Source organism: Saccoglossus kowalevskii, chromosome 9, assembly GCF_978046115.1.
Source record: "Saccoglossus kowalevskii chromosome 9, keSacKowa6.1, whole genome shotgun sequence".
NCBI lineage: Eukaryota > Metazoa > Hemichordata > Enteropneusta > Harrimaniidae > Saccoglossus > Saccoglossus kowalevskii.
The window spans coordinates 10,000,537-10,011,985 of record NC_140649.1 but is presented as its reverse complement, the minus strand read 5'-3'; the positions used below and the strand labels follow the sequence as shown (position 1 = coordinate 10,011,985).

The window sequence follows — 11,449 nt, the reverse complement described above, 5'->3', positions numbered from 1 at the left end:
TTATTATCATGAAAAAGTTTATTGTAATACAGGTATGCATACATAAAATAATGTGTATTTTTTCATTAAAAACAAGTTGTTTTTTTGTTTTTTGTTTTTTGAGTGAGCAAATTCGTTAGCAGTGCTTCACATGTTACACAGGTCAACAGTGGCAGAGTGGTTAACTGATTTTTACTTCCTTTTTGAACGAGACGACCTTGCATTCTTGTCAGTCAACTTCTCTAAAACTTGAGTTACTGTAACAGGACAACAATAAAACTAAGTGTGACACATTAACACAGTTACCGGTATAAATAAATATCATTAGTAATTCTGGCAGGGAGCACACGACCTCTCAATTCCTCATAATTGTATTATTTAGAACAGCATTTACTCCAATCTGATTAAAATCCGATGTAATGTACAGGCTTTAATTATTTTGGCTATAAACTTATTTTAATTTTATTTTTTATTACTTTTGTTTTACTTTGATTTTGATTTTGTGATTTTGTGAACGTCTACATCTACTATATATGCCTTACAACTGTTTTTTGTCAGAATTTTAGAACAAGCAGCCTCTCGGCTGAAATAGCTCCGCTGTTGGCAATGTACATTTCAATTAAAGAATTGAAGATATCATCACAAAATGAACAAATCTCACAGAGGTCCACCTGTAGTACCTATATGTGTAAGAAGTCAAAAATATATTCATCTAAATAAGAGAATCAAAAATATCATCACGAAATGAACAAATATGAGAGAGGTCTACTCAAGGTATAAATACACCAAATTTAAAGCAATCAGACTTGTATTTTTCAAGAAAAAGTAAAAGGTTGGCACAGATGCTGGACAATCACTTGTATTTCAATTAAAATAAAATATCATGCACGTGCATTAATTTAAATAAATTGACATTGACATTTTTTACTTTTTTTTTCTCTGACAGTTACATATGAGTTAGTAATGTGTGAAGAGAGATTAACAATGTCAGACAGTATTACAAACATGATGTGCACAGATGTGAAATTTACATTTTATAAAAAGTGTAAAACAAAGTAAATCAAGGGGCTACAACATTTTTGTTTTGCGCCTAAAGTCACCTATACTGTCACATACATTTTTCTTGAAGACCGACCTCTCCAGCAGTCAACGAGACTAATTTCATTTTGGTGAATGCTATTTTGACTCAGAATCCCTGCAAAATCAGTCATGTTGGAGGGCACATTGGTGCAACCATTCTTTTGCACAGATTGCACAAACATTGTATACATAGCATGGGACCCATATAAACATGTAGACTGTAGAGGAATAAAATTACCTTGAAATCATAATATCACAATCTACATATTATATAATTATGAGGGAATGGAGAGGGAATACAAAACAAATAAATTGTTGTATTACTTACACAAAGCATTACTTCTTTTGAGTTCATGTGCTACAGCTTTAGAATCACAGTTTTTAGCAAGATCTTCACCAGTTTTAGCCAAGTTAGATATTGACTGCAAAAGATCATACAAAATGACTCAAATTACATTTAGAATTGGCTCACAAATTACTCAGAGATAATATTCACCATTCAAAAACATGTTATTACCGGTACCCACAGACAGTTGAAATAAACATCAGAAAAACATTTTATCTGATAAATATGTGTCTTTACATGTAGGCATACTAGTACGAGTATTTCAATTTGTTTCATGAATATGACAAATTGTTTTATTTTTCATATCTGCTCTTCCTGTTTGTAATGTGGGTAAATAAGTTAGTGATTGGCTACAAAAAAACTTATAGTATTAGCCATCTCAGCTAAAACTATATTTTAGCAGAAGCCCAAAGGAATGTCCAGTGTTTACTGATTTTTTTTTTACTAGACATGACATGGTGGTGCCTTCTGTTGACACCTCAACTCCGAAGGGATTTGAAATGGTCATATTTGACTAAACACTGTTGTCTATGGGATTTCTATTACTGATCATTATAGCCATCTGACTATGGAAAACCTGACATCATTCTGTCAAGATATGATAAATACCTGGTAATTAAGAGACTCTTTCCTCGCCTTTATTACTGTTCTATTCAAAGCAAATACTCTACTTCTAACAGCAGCATACCTACACACAGAGTAAGAAATACAACTTACAGTAAATGATCCAATCACTGGGTTATAATTACCCGGTACCAGCATAAATTACTTATTTATGTTATTATGCATGTATGCGTACAGAGACAGTTTAAGGAGAATCAGTATTGAGAATAACACTAACAGCATTGTTCGCCATATCTGTTTTTAAATATACATGTGCGAGTCCCTGTTAATAAAACGACTTATGGGTAAACTTGTCACAGCAGTTCTCTAGGTAGAGTGCTGTTCAGTGAATGACACTTGTTATCCGACATTTGTATGCTGGCTGGCAAATATGAGAAATGACATCGCAGTGCAACAGCCAATACTTATATAACACAAAGAAGACAAATATAGTGAGTCTGTTGCATGTATGCTGCTTGTCCAGTGGGACGGGAGGTGTATGTGATATGGACTTTATCAGTACCAACCATTTTGCATCTCTGTGCAATTGCTAACTCCCATACATATGATTACATTACCGGGGGGGTTATGTTGAATTACCTCTCCAATTTGTCATCCAGTTCTTCCTGTGTGATGTCATCCACATCATCATCATTAGGCCATTCCATTGGATATGCATCAAGTGCTCTTCAGAAGAATAAAAAAAATATTGAAATGACATGCCACATAAACTTGAAAGCTAATGTTAGATATTCATATCAATAATTTGAATTAAAAATGGAAATGTATGAAATTAATTAAAAAAAAATTAAACAGACAGACAGACATATAGAGGTTACCCTTCCAAATAAAAAAACAGGTAGTTTGGTCAACAACAACACACAAAAATGATACTCGCCTCTAGCTATACTACTACAGCTACAGATTCTCAGATCAAATTTTCATTTGTGGCTATAATGAAATAGTTACAATAATACTACAATAATACTAGTCCATAGGATATACAAGATAGCAGTACAAGAAGATGATGATATGGCTTGGGTCTATGAATTAAAACACGTTCACACATTCACTTACTCCTGAATATCTGCCCCTAGTCTTGGTTTCGGTACACCACAATGTGAACGTTCATCCTCTGATAGCTGTTTCCTATATTGATCAATATCTTGAAGAGTAAATCTGCGCTGTGCTCTGGTAAACTCAGATCTTACACTGCTATCAAGGCGATGATTTACTGTAAGAAAAAAATGTTTGTTTTTAAATTGTTGTTACTAAACCATACTTTTATTAACCACAGTTTCAAAACAATTTTTTTTCTTCTACTAATACTTTCCTGTCCAAATATTGGTTGAAATTTTCTAACATGAAAATTTCTATAACTGTAAATTTTGGACCAAATGGGCAGAATTCCCTATTTTGCAACATGTCCTGATTAACATTTTGAAAAACTTAAGTGAGTATATTTTGTAAAAGTTGATTTAATTGACTTTTGTGTGCAAAGAGTCAAAAAGACCTTTCTCATAGTCCTTCACAAAATTTTGCATTTAGTGAAAAATAAACTTTTCTTCAAAGAATAAGTTGATGTATTGATGACAATAATAGTTTTCATGAAAAATCAAAGCCAGATGACGGCCGGCTTAAGTTGGTTGTTAAGTTTTGCTCTGATTGTAGTGTACGTACATGAATGAGGGGTCTTCCGCAGATCATACAATTTTAAGACGAGACCACTATTTTTTTATTTTCATTAACATTTTATGAAGAAATATTCTCCACATGTGAAAATATTATACACAAATTTGAATTAGAAAGCAGGAAGTAGTTATAACACTTACATTTTCTGACAGCATTATCAATAGCAATTCTTGGGATAGAAGTTGATCCAATTTCATCTTTCCCTGAAAGACAATTAGTTAAATCATACATGGTCACCATAAAAATGGAATGGTTTGTGAGTAAGAAATGATTTTGTTTCTAAATTAATTTAGTAATTTTGTTCATTTAGTAATACATGTACCATATTCACTCTATTAGAAGAGCATTCACTTATGAAACTAAAATTTCCAATCAGCAACCATGATATAATCAACAACCAAGATATCATAATCAGAAACCATATAATCAGAATCCATGTCATAATCAACAACCAAGATATCATAATCAGAAACCATATAATCAGAATCCATGTCATAATCAACAACCAAGATATCATAATCAGAAACCATATAATCAGAATCCATGTCATAATCAACAACCAAGATATCATAATCAGAAACCATATAATCAGAATCCATGTCATAATCAACAACCAAGATATCATAATCAGAAACCATATAATCAGAATCCATGTCATAATCAACAACCAAGATATCATAATCAGAAACCATATAATCAGAATCCATGTCATAATCAACAACCAAGATATCATAATCAGAAACCATATAATCAGAATCCATGTCATAATCAACAACCAAGATATCATAATCAGAAACCATATAATCAGAAACCATGTCATAATCAACAACCAAGATATCATAATCAGAAACCATATAATCAGAAACCATGTCATAATCAACAACCAAGATATCATAATCAGAAACCATATAATCAGAAACCATGTCATAATCAACAACCAAGATATCATAATCAGAAACAATATAATCAGAATCCATGTCATAATCAACAACCAAGATATCATAATCAGAAACCATATAATCAGAATCCATGTCATAATCAACAACCAAGATATCATAATCAGAAACCATGTCATAATCAACAACCAAGATATCATAATCAGAAACCATATAATCAGAAACCATGTCATAATCAACAACCAAGATATCATAATCAGAAACCATATAATCAGAATCCATGTCATAATCAACAACCAAGATATCATAATCAGAAACCATATAATCAGAATCCATGTCATAATCAACAACCAAGATATCATAATCAGAAACCATGTCATAATCAACAACCAAGATATCATAATCAGAAACCATATAATCAGAAACCATGTCATAATCAACAACCAAGATATCATAATCAGAAACCATATAATCAGAATCCATGTCATAATCAACAACCAAGATATCATAATCAGAAACCATATAATCAGAATCCATGTCATAATCAACAACCAAGATATCATAATCAGAAACCATATAATCAGAAACCATGTCATAATCAACAACCAAGATATCATAATCAGAAACCATATAATCAGAAACCATGTCATAATCAACAACCAAGATATCATAATCAGAAACCATATAATCAGAAACCATGTCATAATCAACAACCAAGATATCATAATCAGAAACCATATAATCAGAAACCATGTCATAATCAACAACCAAGATATCATAATCAGAATCCATGTCATAATCAACAACCAAGATATCATAATAAGAAACCATATAATCAGAAACCATGTCATAATCAACAACCAAGATATCATAATCAGAATCCATGTCATAATCAACAACCAAGATATCATAATAAGAAACCATGTCATAATCAACAACCAAGATACCATAATAAGAAACCATGTCATAATCAACAACCAAGATATCATGATCAGAAACCATATAATCAGAATCCATGTCATGATCAACAACCAAGATATCATAATCAGAAACCATGTCATAATCAACAACTAGGATATCATAATCAGAAACCATATAATCAGAATCCATGCCATAATCCACAACCAAGATATCATAATCAGAAACTATATAATCAGAATCTATGCCATAATTCACAACCAAGATATTATATTCATAAACCACCTCATAATCAGCAATAATGTTAATAATAATCCTAACCACATTTATCTATACCGGTAATAATTAACTATATCCATAAATTAAATATCAAGTCATGTTTTGACTGTATATACTCACTTTTCCAGCTTTGAAACCATTTCAATAAATCACCTTGCAAATGAAAAGGTTTTGACAACAGTTTAATTTGATTGTCAATAAACTCTTTATCTGCCATATGGGTTTCCAAATCACCACTTGCCATGTAACATGTAAGTCCTGTATGAAAAAAAACAGAAACGAATTCTGTAACCATTAAATATTCACCAGAAAACTTGGATCTTTTGAACATCACTGTTGACAATTTTGATCAAGACAGCAGCCAATAGGAAATAATGCCTATTTTGTCCAAAATTATACATAAAAAAATACATAATAGGCAAAAATGTGTCTGTTTGCTAAAAAATTTACAATTAAATGAAGCAAAATGTGCAAAAATTGACATGATATGTAAGGAAAAATTTGGGGGAATTTTGGAACATTTGGGGAAAGTCGATCAGTCCACTATAGAGAGGTGCAAAATTAATAATGTCGCATCTTTTTGTTATTGCTTTAGAATCAGATCAATCAATGCATCTCCTAGAAATGGGACCAATGATATAGATACATCTACATGTATTAGAGAACAAATTAACCACCGACATAGATCTGTGTACCTACTTTTGGTAGATTTTTTTGACAATGTTGGTTTCAATTTTGTTTTTACAACTTGAGTTTCTTCATTTGGCTTTTTCTTTTGACTGCTACTAGGCTTAGTACTCGTACGACCCTTGGAAGACAACGCTGAAGATTTTTCAGTCCTGCTAAACAGATGAGAAGTCATTGTTGATGTTTCATCAGCGCTAACTTCTGACGATGCTTTCCGTGTTTTTCGTCGTGGTAGTTCTTCCTCTGTTGAATCATTCTCAGAAGTGACTGAAGAGGATTTTCTGGTTTCTCGCATATTAAAACTCACTTCATCATTCAAATCACAGTTGGAAGTCGTAACAGCAGAAGAATTTCCAAATCTTGAAGTTTCAGCTACACTGGAAGACATTGGTGTGGTTGTAGACTGGGCGGTAGTCTTTTTTCCTTGATGGTTTTCTACTCTTGGTGAGTGTAGATTATGCTGCTTCATGCTGCGTTGCTTAACATCTAGATAGTGTTGTATACTTTTAGTTGGCACAGGAATTTTTTCGGATTTCTTTTTAAATTGTGATCCACGTTTTGCATGTCTTATATCAATATTTTCATCAGGTGATCGTGATGTTAAATCTGGACTACGGTATACTCTGGAAGTTTCTGGTGAGAAAACCTGTTTATAAAAAGAATAGTTATATTTATTCTCAGGCTGTGTATGATTGGAATATGTATACCAACATTGAATTTTAAATCAGATTGCATCCTCATTAAGGTATGATGATACTGAAATGTATGCTCAATGGCAGTACAGCGATTATATCGAATGTGTAGCAGTGGTCAGCGCAAGCCCACACTGCCTTAGTACATACATTGCGGTAATCTTGTGATAACCTTATTAATATAAATATGTTTGAACATGTACTATGTTTTGGAACGAGTGCAGATATAGCTTTGTACGGTAAGGCAAATTCTGTTGTTTCCGATGCCAGCGTAAGTTAGCAAGTTTCCGGTGTGAGCAATCTGATTAAAATCTGATGTAGTGTACGGGCTTTAATTATTTTGGCTATAAACTTATTTTAATTTTATTTTTTATTACTTTTGTTATTAATGCCCTTTTATTTTATTTTATTTATTATTTTACTTTGATTTTGATTTTGTGATTTTTTTAATTCCGCCCTACCTACATCTGAGCCGATGCCTATGTAACGAGATTTCAACGAGACCCACTATCGACGATTTTAGTCAACGAATCACATACCTCCTTCTATAGCGCACATGATGACGTCACCGGGCGGAGTTGGGTGGCAAACACACTCAAATAAAATGGCGGATTATACCGACGTTAGCGACCAAGAATAACACGGCTTTTCGGTAAGTTTATCATTGTCAAATGCAACGAAAGTCATGTTTATGTTAATATTGTGGCTCGAATGGTTCGACTTTAGATCGTTATTTTGCATAGTTATTCTGGGAGTGACGATTTTGTTTCCGCCGTTTCGACCGATGTTTTGTTGAAGATCGGGCCAACATCGTCTACGGTATTGAAACCGTAGCTGTAAATATTCATCAAATTGTATCATCATTTTGTACATTATACAATAACTTTTTATTAAAGTAATTGAGCTGATTTGGACTGGAATAAAATATTTTTTATTGGAACACATCGCAATTGATCAGGAAATACTTTTTTGCTCCAATTTTCTGCGTCGATGCCGTGGGCCAGTGACCGTTATACAATTTAAAATCAGTTTGCATTGTTTACTATAGCTGTTTACAGTGTTCTAATCATTACGATTTACTTATTTTTTTGTTTCCATTCTAGATAATTATGCTCAGTGATGTAAAATTGAAGCGATGACTGAATGAACGAACCTTGGTTGGCGAAGATGTATCTGGAAGTGTACACATTTGTTGGAAGTGAAAAAAATATTCAATGTAATGACAAAAATTGTAAAATGCTGTGGAATTTCTTTTGCAAATAAAAATATACTAGCAATTTTCTATTAATGGTTTATTCAAGTGGGCAAAATATAATGTACAGAAAGATTGCCCGTAGAGTATCGCTACACTGAAAAGTAAGCAAACGACAGCCTGTATAAAAGGGGGGCTGTGATTGGCTGTTACTTATGCGGGATTTGAACGGGACTTACATAGGCGTCGGATCAGATGTAGGTAGGGCAGAATTAAAAACAAATCACAAAATCAAAATCAAAGTAAAATAATAAAATAAAAGGGCATTAATAACAAAAGTAATAAAAAAATAAAATTAAAATAAGTTTATAGCCACAATAATTAAAGCCCGTACACTACATCAGATTTTAATCAGATTGCGGTGTGAGTAGTTATTTTGGCATTGCAAATGTTCAGCAGTGCAAAATTTGAATTTGTCACAAACTGCCTTGATTGAAAATAATGAACTTCTGAATGCCACAGTGTTTCAAACTGTATTTGCTCGTTTCAATACACATCTCCAATAACAAATCATTGATGACACATTCACCATTGATACTTTTTTCAAAGTGGTCTTTTTAAACACCAGAGACTAAAGAAAAACAATTTCATGCAATCGCAGATGAAAGCAACAATATATTTAAATTGTCCATTGAAGTTGGTATGCTAAATAAAGTGGAGATGTATAGATTTACTTTCATGTTGTTTGACCAGTGTCCCCAAACCTGCATCTAAACCTTACAGGGCGGTGGACGCCATGCCTTGTAGTGTTTAATATGGGTCTCGTGTGCATGCATACAGTAGGCACCATTTTCACAAAATTCTACTGCAATCTAACAGAGTGTCTATAAATAACTTCAAATACAGTTGACATGTGATATAGTTCTTATTTTGCTTACTGTGTCAATGGTAGCCTGGGATAATCTGGATTGCTTCTTCTTTTTAAATTCAGTATTTAGCGATTTTACTGGTGATGAAGAATAGGTACCACTATGCGACAATTTCGTTTTGTTTGAACCTGATGTCTTCATTGGAACTTTCTGTTTTTTTTCTAAAAATGAAAAAAAAAATGTTTAGAAAGAGAAAATATTTAGTTCATACAAATGTAAGAGAATCATTTATAATACATTTGTTGAATACACATTGAACATAAATATGTTTTATCGCATTTAAGAAATATTTAATACAAGTATACGTTTTTTCAAATACGTGTACATATATAAAAAAAATGAATATCTTTTTTTTAAATATAAATATGAATGTTTGCATATAAATACATGTTTACGAACACTACAACACTTTAAGCTTGCCATACAGGTATCTATAACTTTAATTGTTTTAATTGTTTTATAAATGTCAGCTATCAAAGAATTGTACCATATTCGTTTTACCATATATGCAAGGTTATCTAGAGGTGTAAATATTGTACCGGGTATATGCTATTTCTAACTAATCTGCAACAACAAGCTGACTTGTGGATTCTTATATCTTTATGAAATTGTCTAACATACAGGTAAGACTAAGAAGTAGATCGTCGTGGAAACTGACGTCCATGACAAAAAAAGCTGATATTTGAGGTGGAAAAACATTCTATTGTACCCCCACTCCTTACTCTAACTCAAACCCTAACCCTCAATTCAGTTTTATATACGTCTCTCCAAATAATTATAGGTATCTTCAAAAGGGGCAGATACAATTAATTTAGGGGGGATAGAGGGTGGGAATAGATTTAGGATTAGGAGTTTGGGGGGTAAATTGAATGGCAAGTTTTTTCATTTTAGCTGAAATGCAATATAAACAAGTTGTTATTTGTTAGGCATTCAGCTCTGTGGTTTGACAAATAACTCCATTGAACCAGGGCAAATTGATTCAAATCCCCCTAGCAACGATGATTGAACCAGAACTGCAAAAACTTATTGTGATATTTATAGTGAATGGCAGAAACCTGGGGACGTTATGAACGTTTTATAAATTGTTATAAATCAACATGGCTGATAGATTTCAAATTGACCAATCCAGAAATAGTATTCTAACATCATCATTCATTTCAATTAATAATAATGAGTTCAACATTGAGCAACCATGCAGAAATCGTGGCGGTTAAAAGCGGTTAAAAAAAGGGCTTTTGGATTGAGTGATTTGAAAAGTTACTTCGACAGGAGGTCCGTTAAAATTAAGAGAACAATGTAAACATTATATGATGTGGCTAAATGAATCATGGCAGAGAGGAAAGATCTTGGGATGGACGTACATGTATACCAATATGCAAAACAAGTGATAAAAATATGTTGCTATGTCCTGTTTATCTCTTGAGCCAATATGGATCCCTATTAAATATTTGAATTTGAATGAAAGCCGATGATCGGTATTTACAATTATTAATAGATATGTTTATAAACTAGTTCACAGCTTTCTGCCCTTCACTGTACATGACATTGTCCATCAACACCCACGGGCGTTCCGAGCGCCAGTGTCAACGTCCACTGATTGGGAAATTTGGAAGAATATTTGATTTGCTGTTGCACACAACCACAGTCCCTCACACAACACACACAGAGCTCAAATAACGTCCAAAATCAAAACAAACAAACAAACTGCGATAACTCTACAAATGTAGCTGAACTGCTACTAATAAGACAAATCCAGGGGGAAAAAAACGTAAAAGCTCGTCAATCATGACTGAATGACCTCCCATGGCATAAACATAGATTAAAAGAACTTATTCCTCAATTTACGTACTTAACTTAATCGATCTGTCAACAATTTTCCCAGTCACTTTTCTCATTTTAGTGCAGGTTGGAGCAACTTTAGAATAATTGACAAGATCTGTAAACACGGTAATTTCGATCTGACCTCTAGTTTACCCCAACTTCAAAGACGGGCGCCATTTGTTGACAGCTCTGATGGCCGTGACCACTTGGCATGTTGTATTTTTGTTGTCGCCAATATTTATTACGGTAAAATGTAATCACACAATTATCATACGATAATATGAAAGTATCATAGTTAAAAAATAGAAAATAACACAACACATATTTATCTTTGA

At 32.8% G+C, this 11,449-nt stretch overlaps 1 protein-coding gene and 1 long non-coding RNA gene across 2 annotated transcripts; one reads left to right on the top strand and one right to left on the bottom strand.

Annotated features, from left to right (window-relative positions):
* LOC144351298 (uncharacterized) lies at positions 1–11,337 on the bottom strand. The gene is made up of 10 exons (XM_085503725.1): positions 11,143–11,337; positions 9,303–9,454; positions 6,493–7,126; positions 5,914–6,051; positions 3,841–3,903; positions 3,086–3,242; positions 2,609–2,695; positions 2,015–2,093; positions 1,388–1,481; positions 1–236 (listed from the first exon to the last, which is right to left on the bottom strand). The coding sequence occupies exons 1-10, from the start codon at positions 11,186–11,188 to the stop codon at positions 172–174; spliced, it is 1,515 nt and encodes a 504-aa protein (XP_085359851.1). The 5' UTR covers positions 11,189–11,337; the 3' UTR covers positions 1–171.
* Positions 7,630–8,401, top strand: LOC146738300 (uncharacterized). Its single transcript, XR_014930531.1, has 2 exons — positions 7,630–7,824; positions 8,276–8,401. It is a non-coding gene; the product is annotated as an uncharacterized LOC146738300 (long non-coding RNA).
* Positions 11,338–11,449: the final 112 nt, after the last annotated feature.

Coding starts and splice junctions, on each gene's coding strand:
- LOC144351298 (XM_085503725.1), bottom strand. CDS start 11,188: ATGAGAAAAGTGACTGGGAAAATTGTTGACAGATCGATTAAGTTAA. Junction 6,052..6,492: donor GTCAAAAAAATCTACCAAAA/GTAGGTACACAG, acceptor TTTTTCATACAG/GACTTACATGTTACATGGCA. Junction 3,243..3,840: donor TGATAATGCTGTCAGAAAAT/GTAAGTGTTATA, acceptor TTTTTCTTACAG/TAAATCATCGCCTTGATAGC.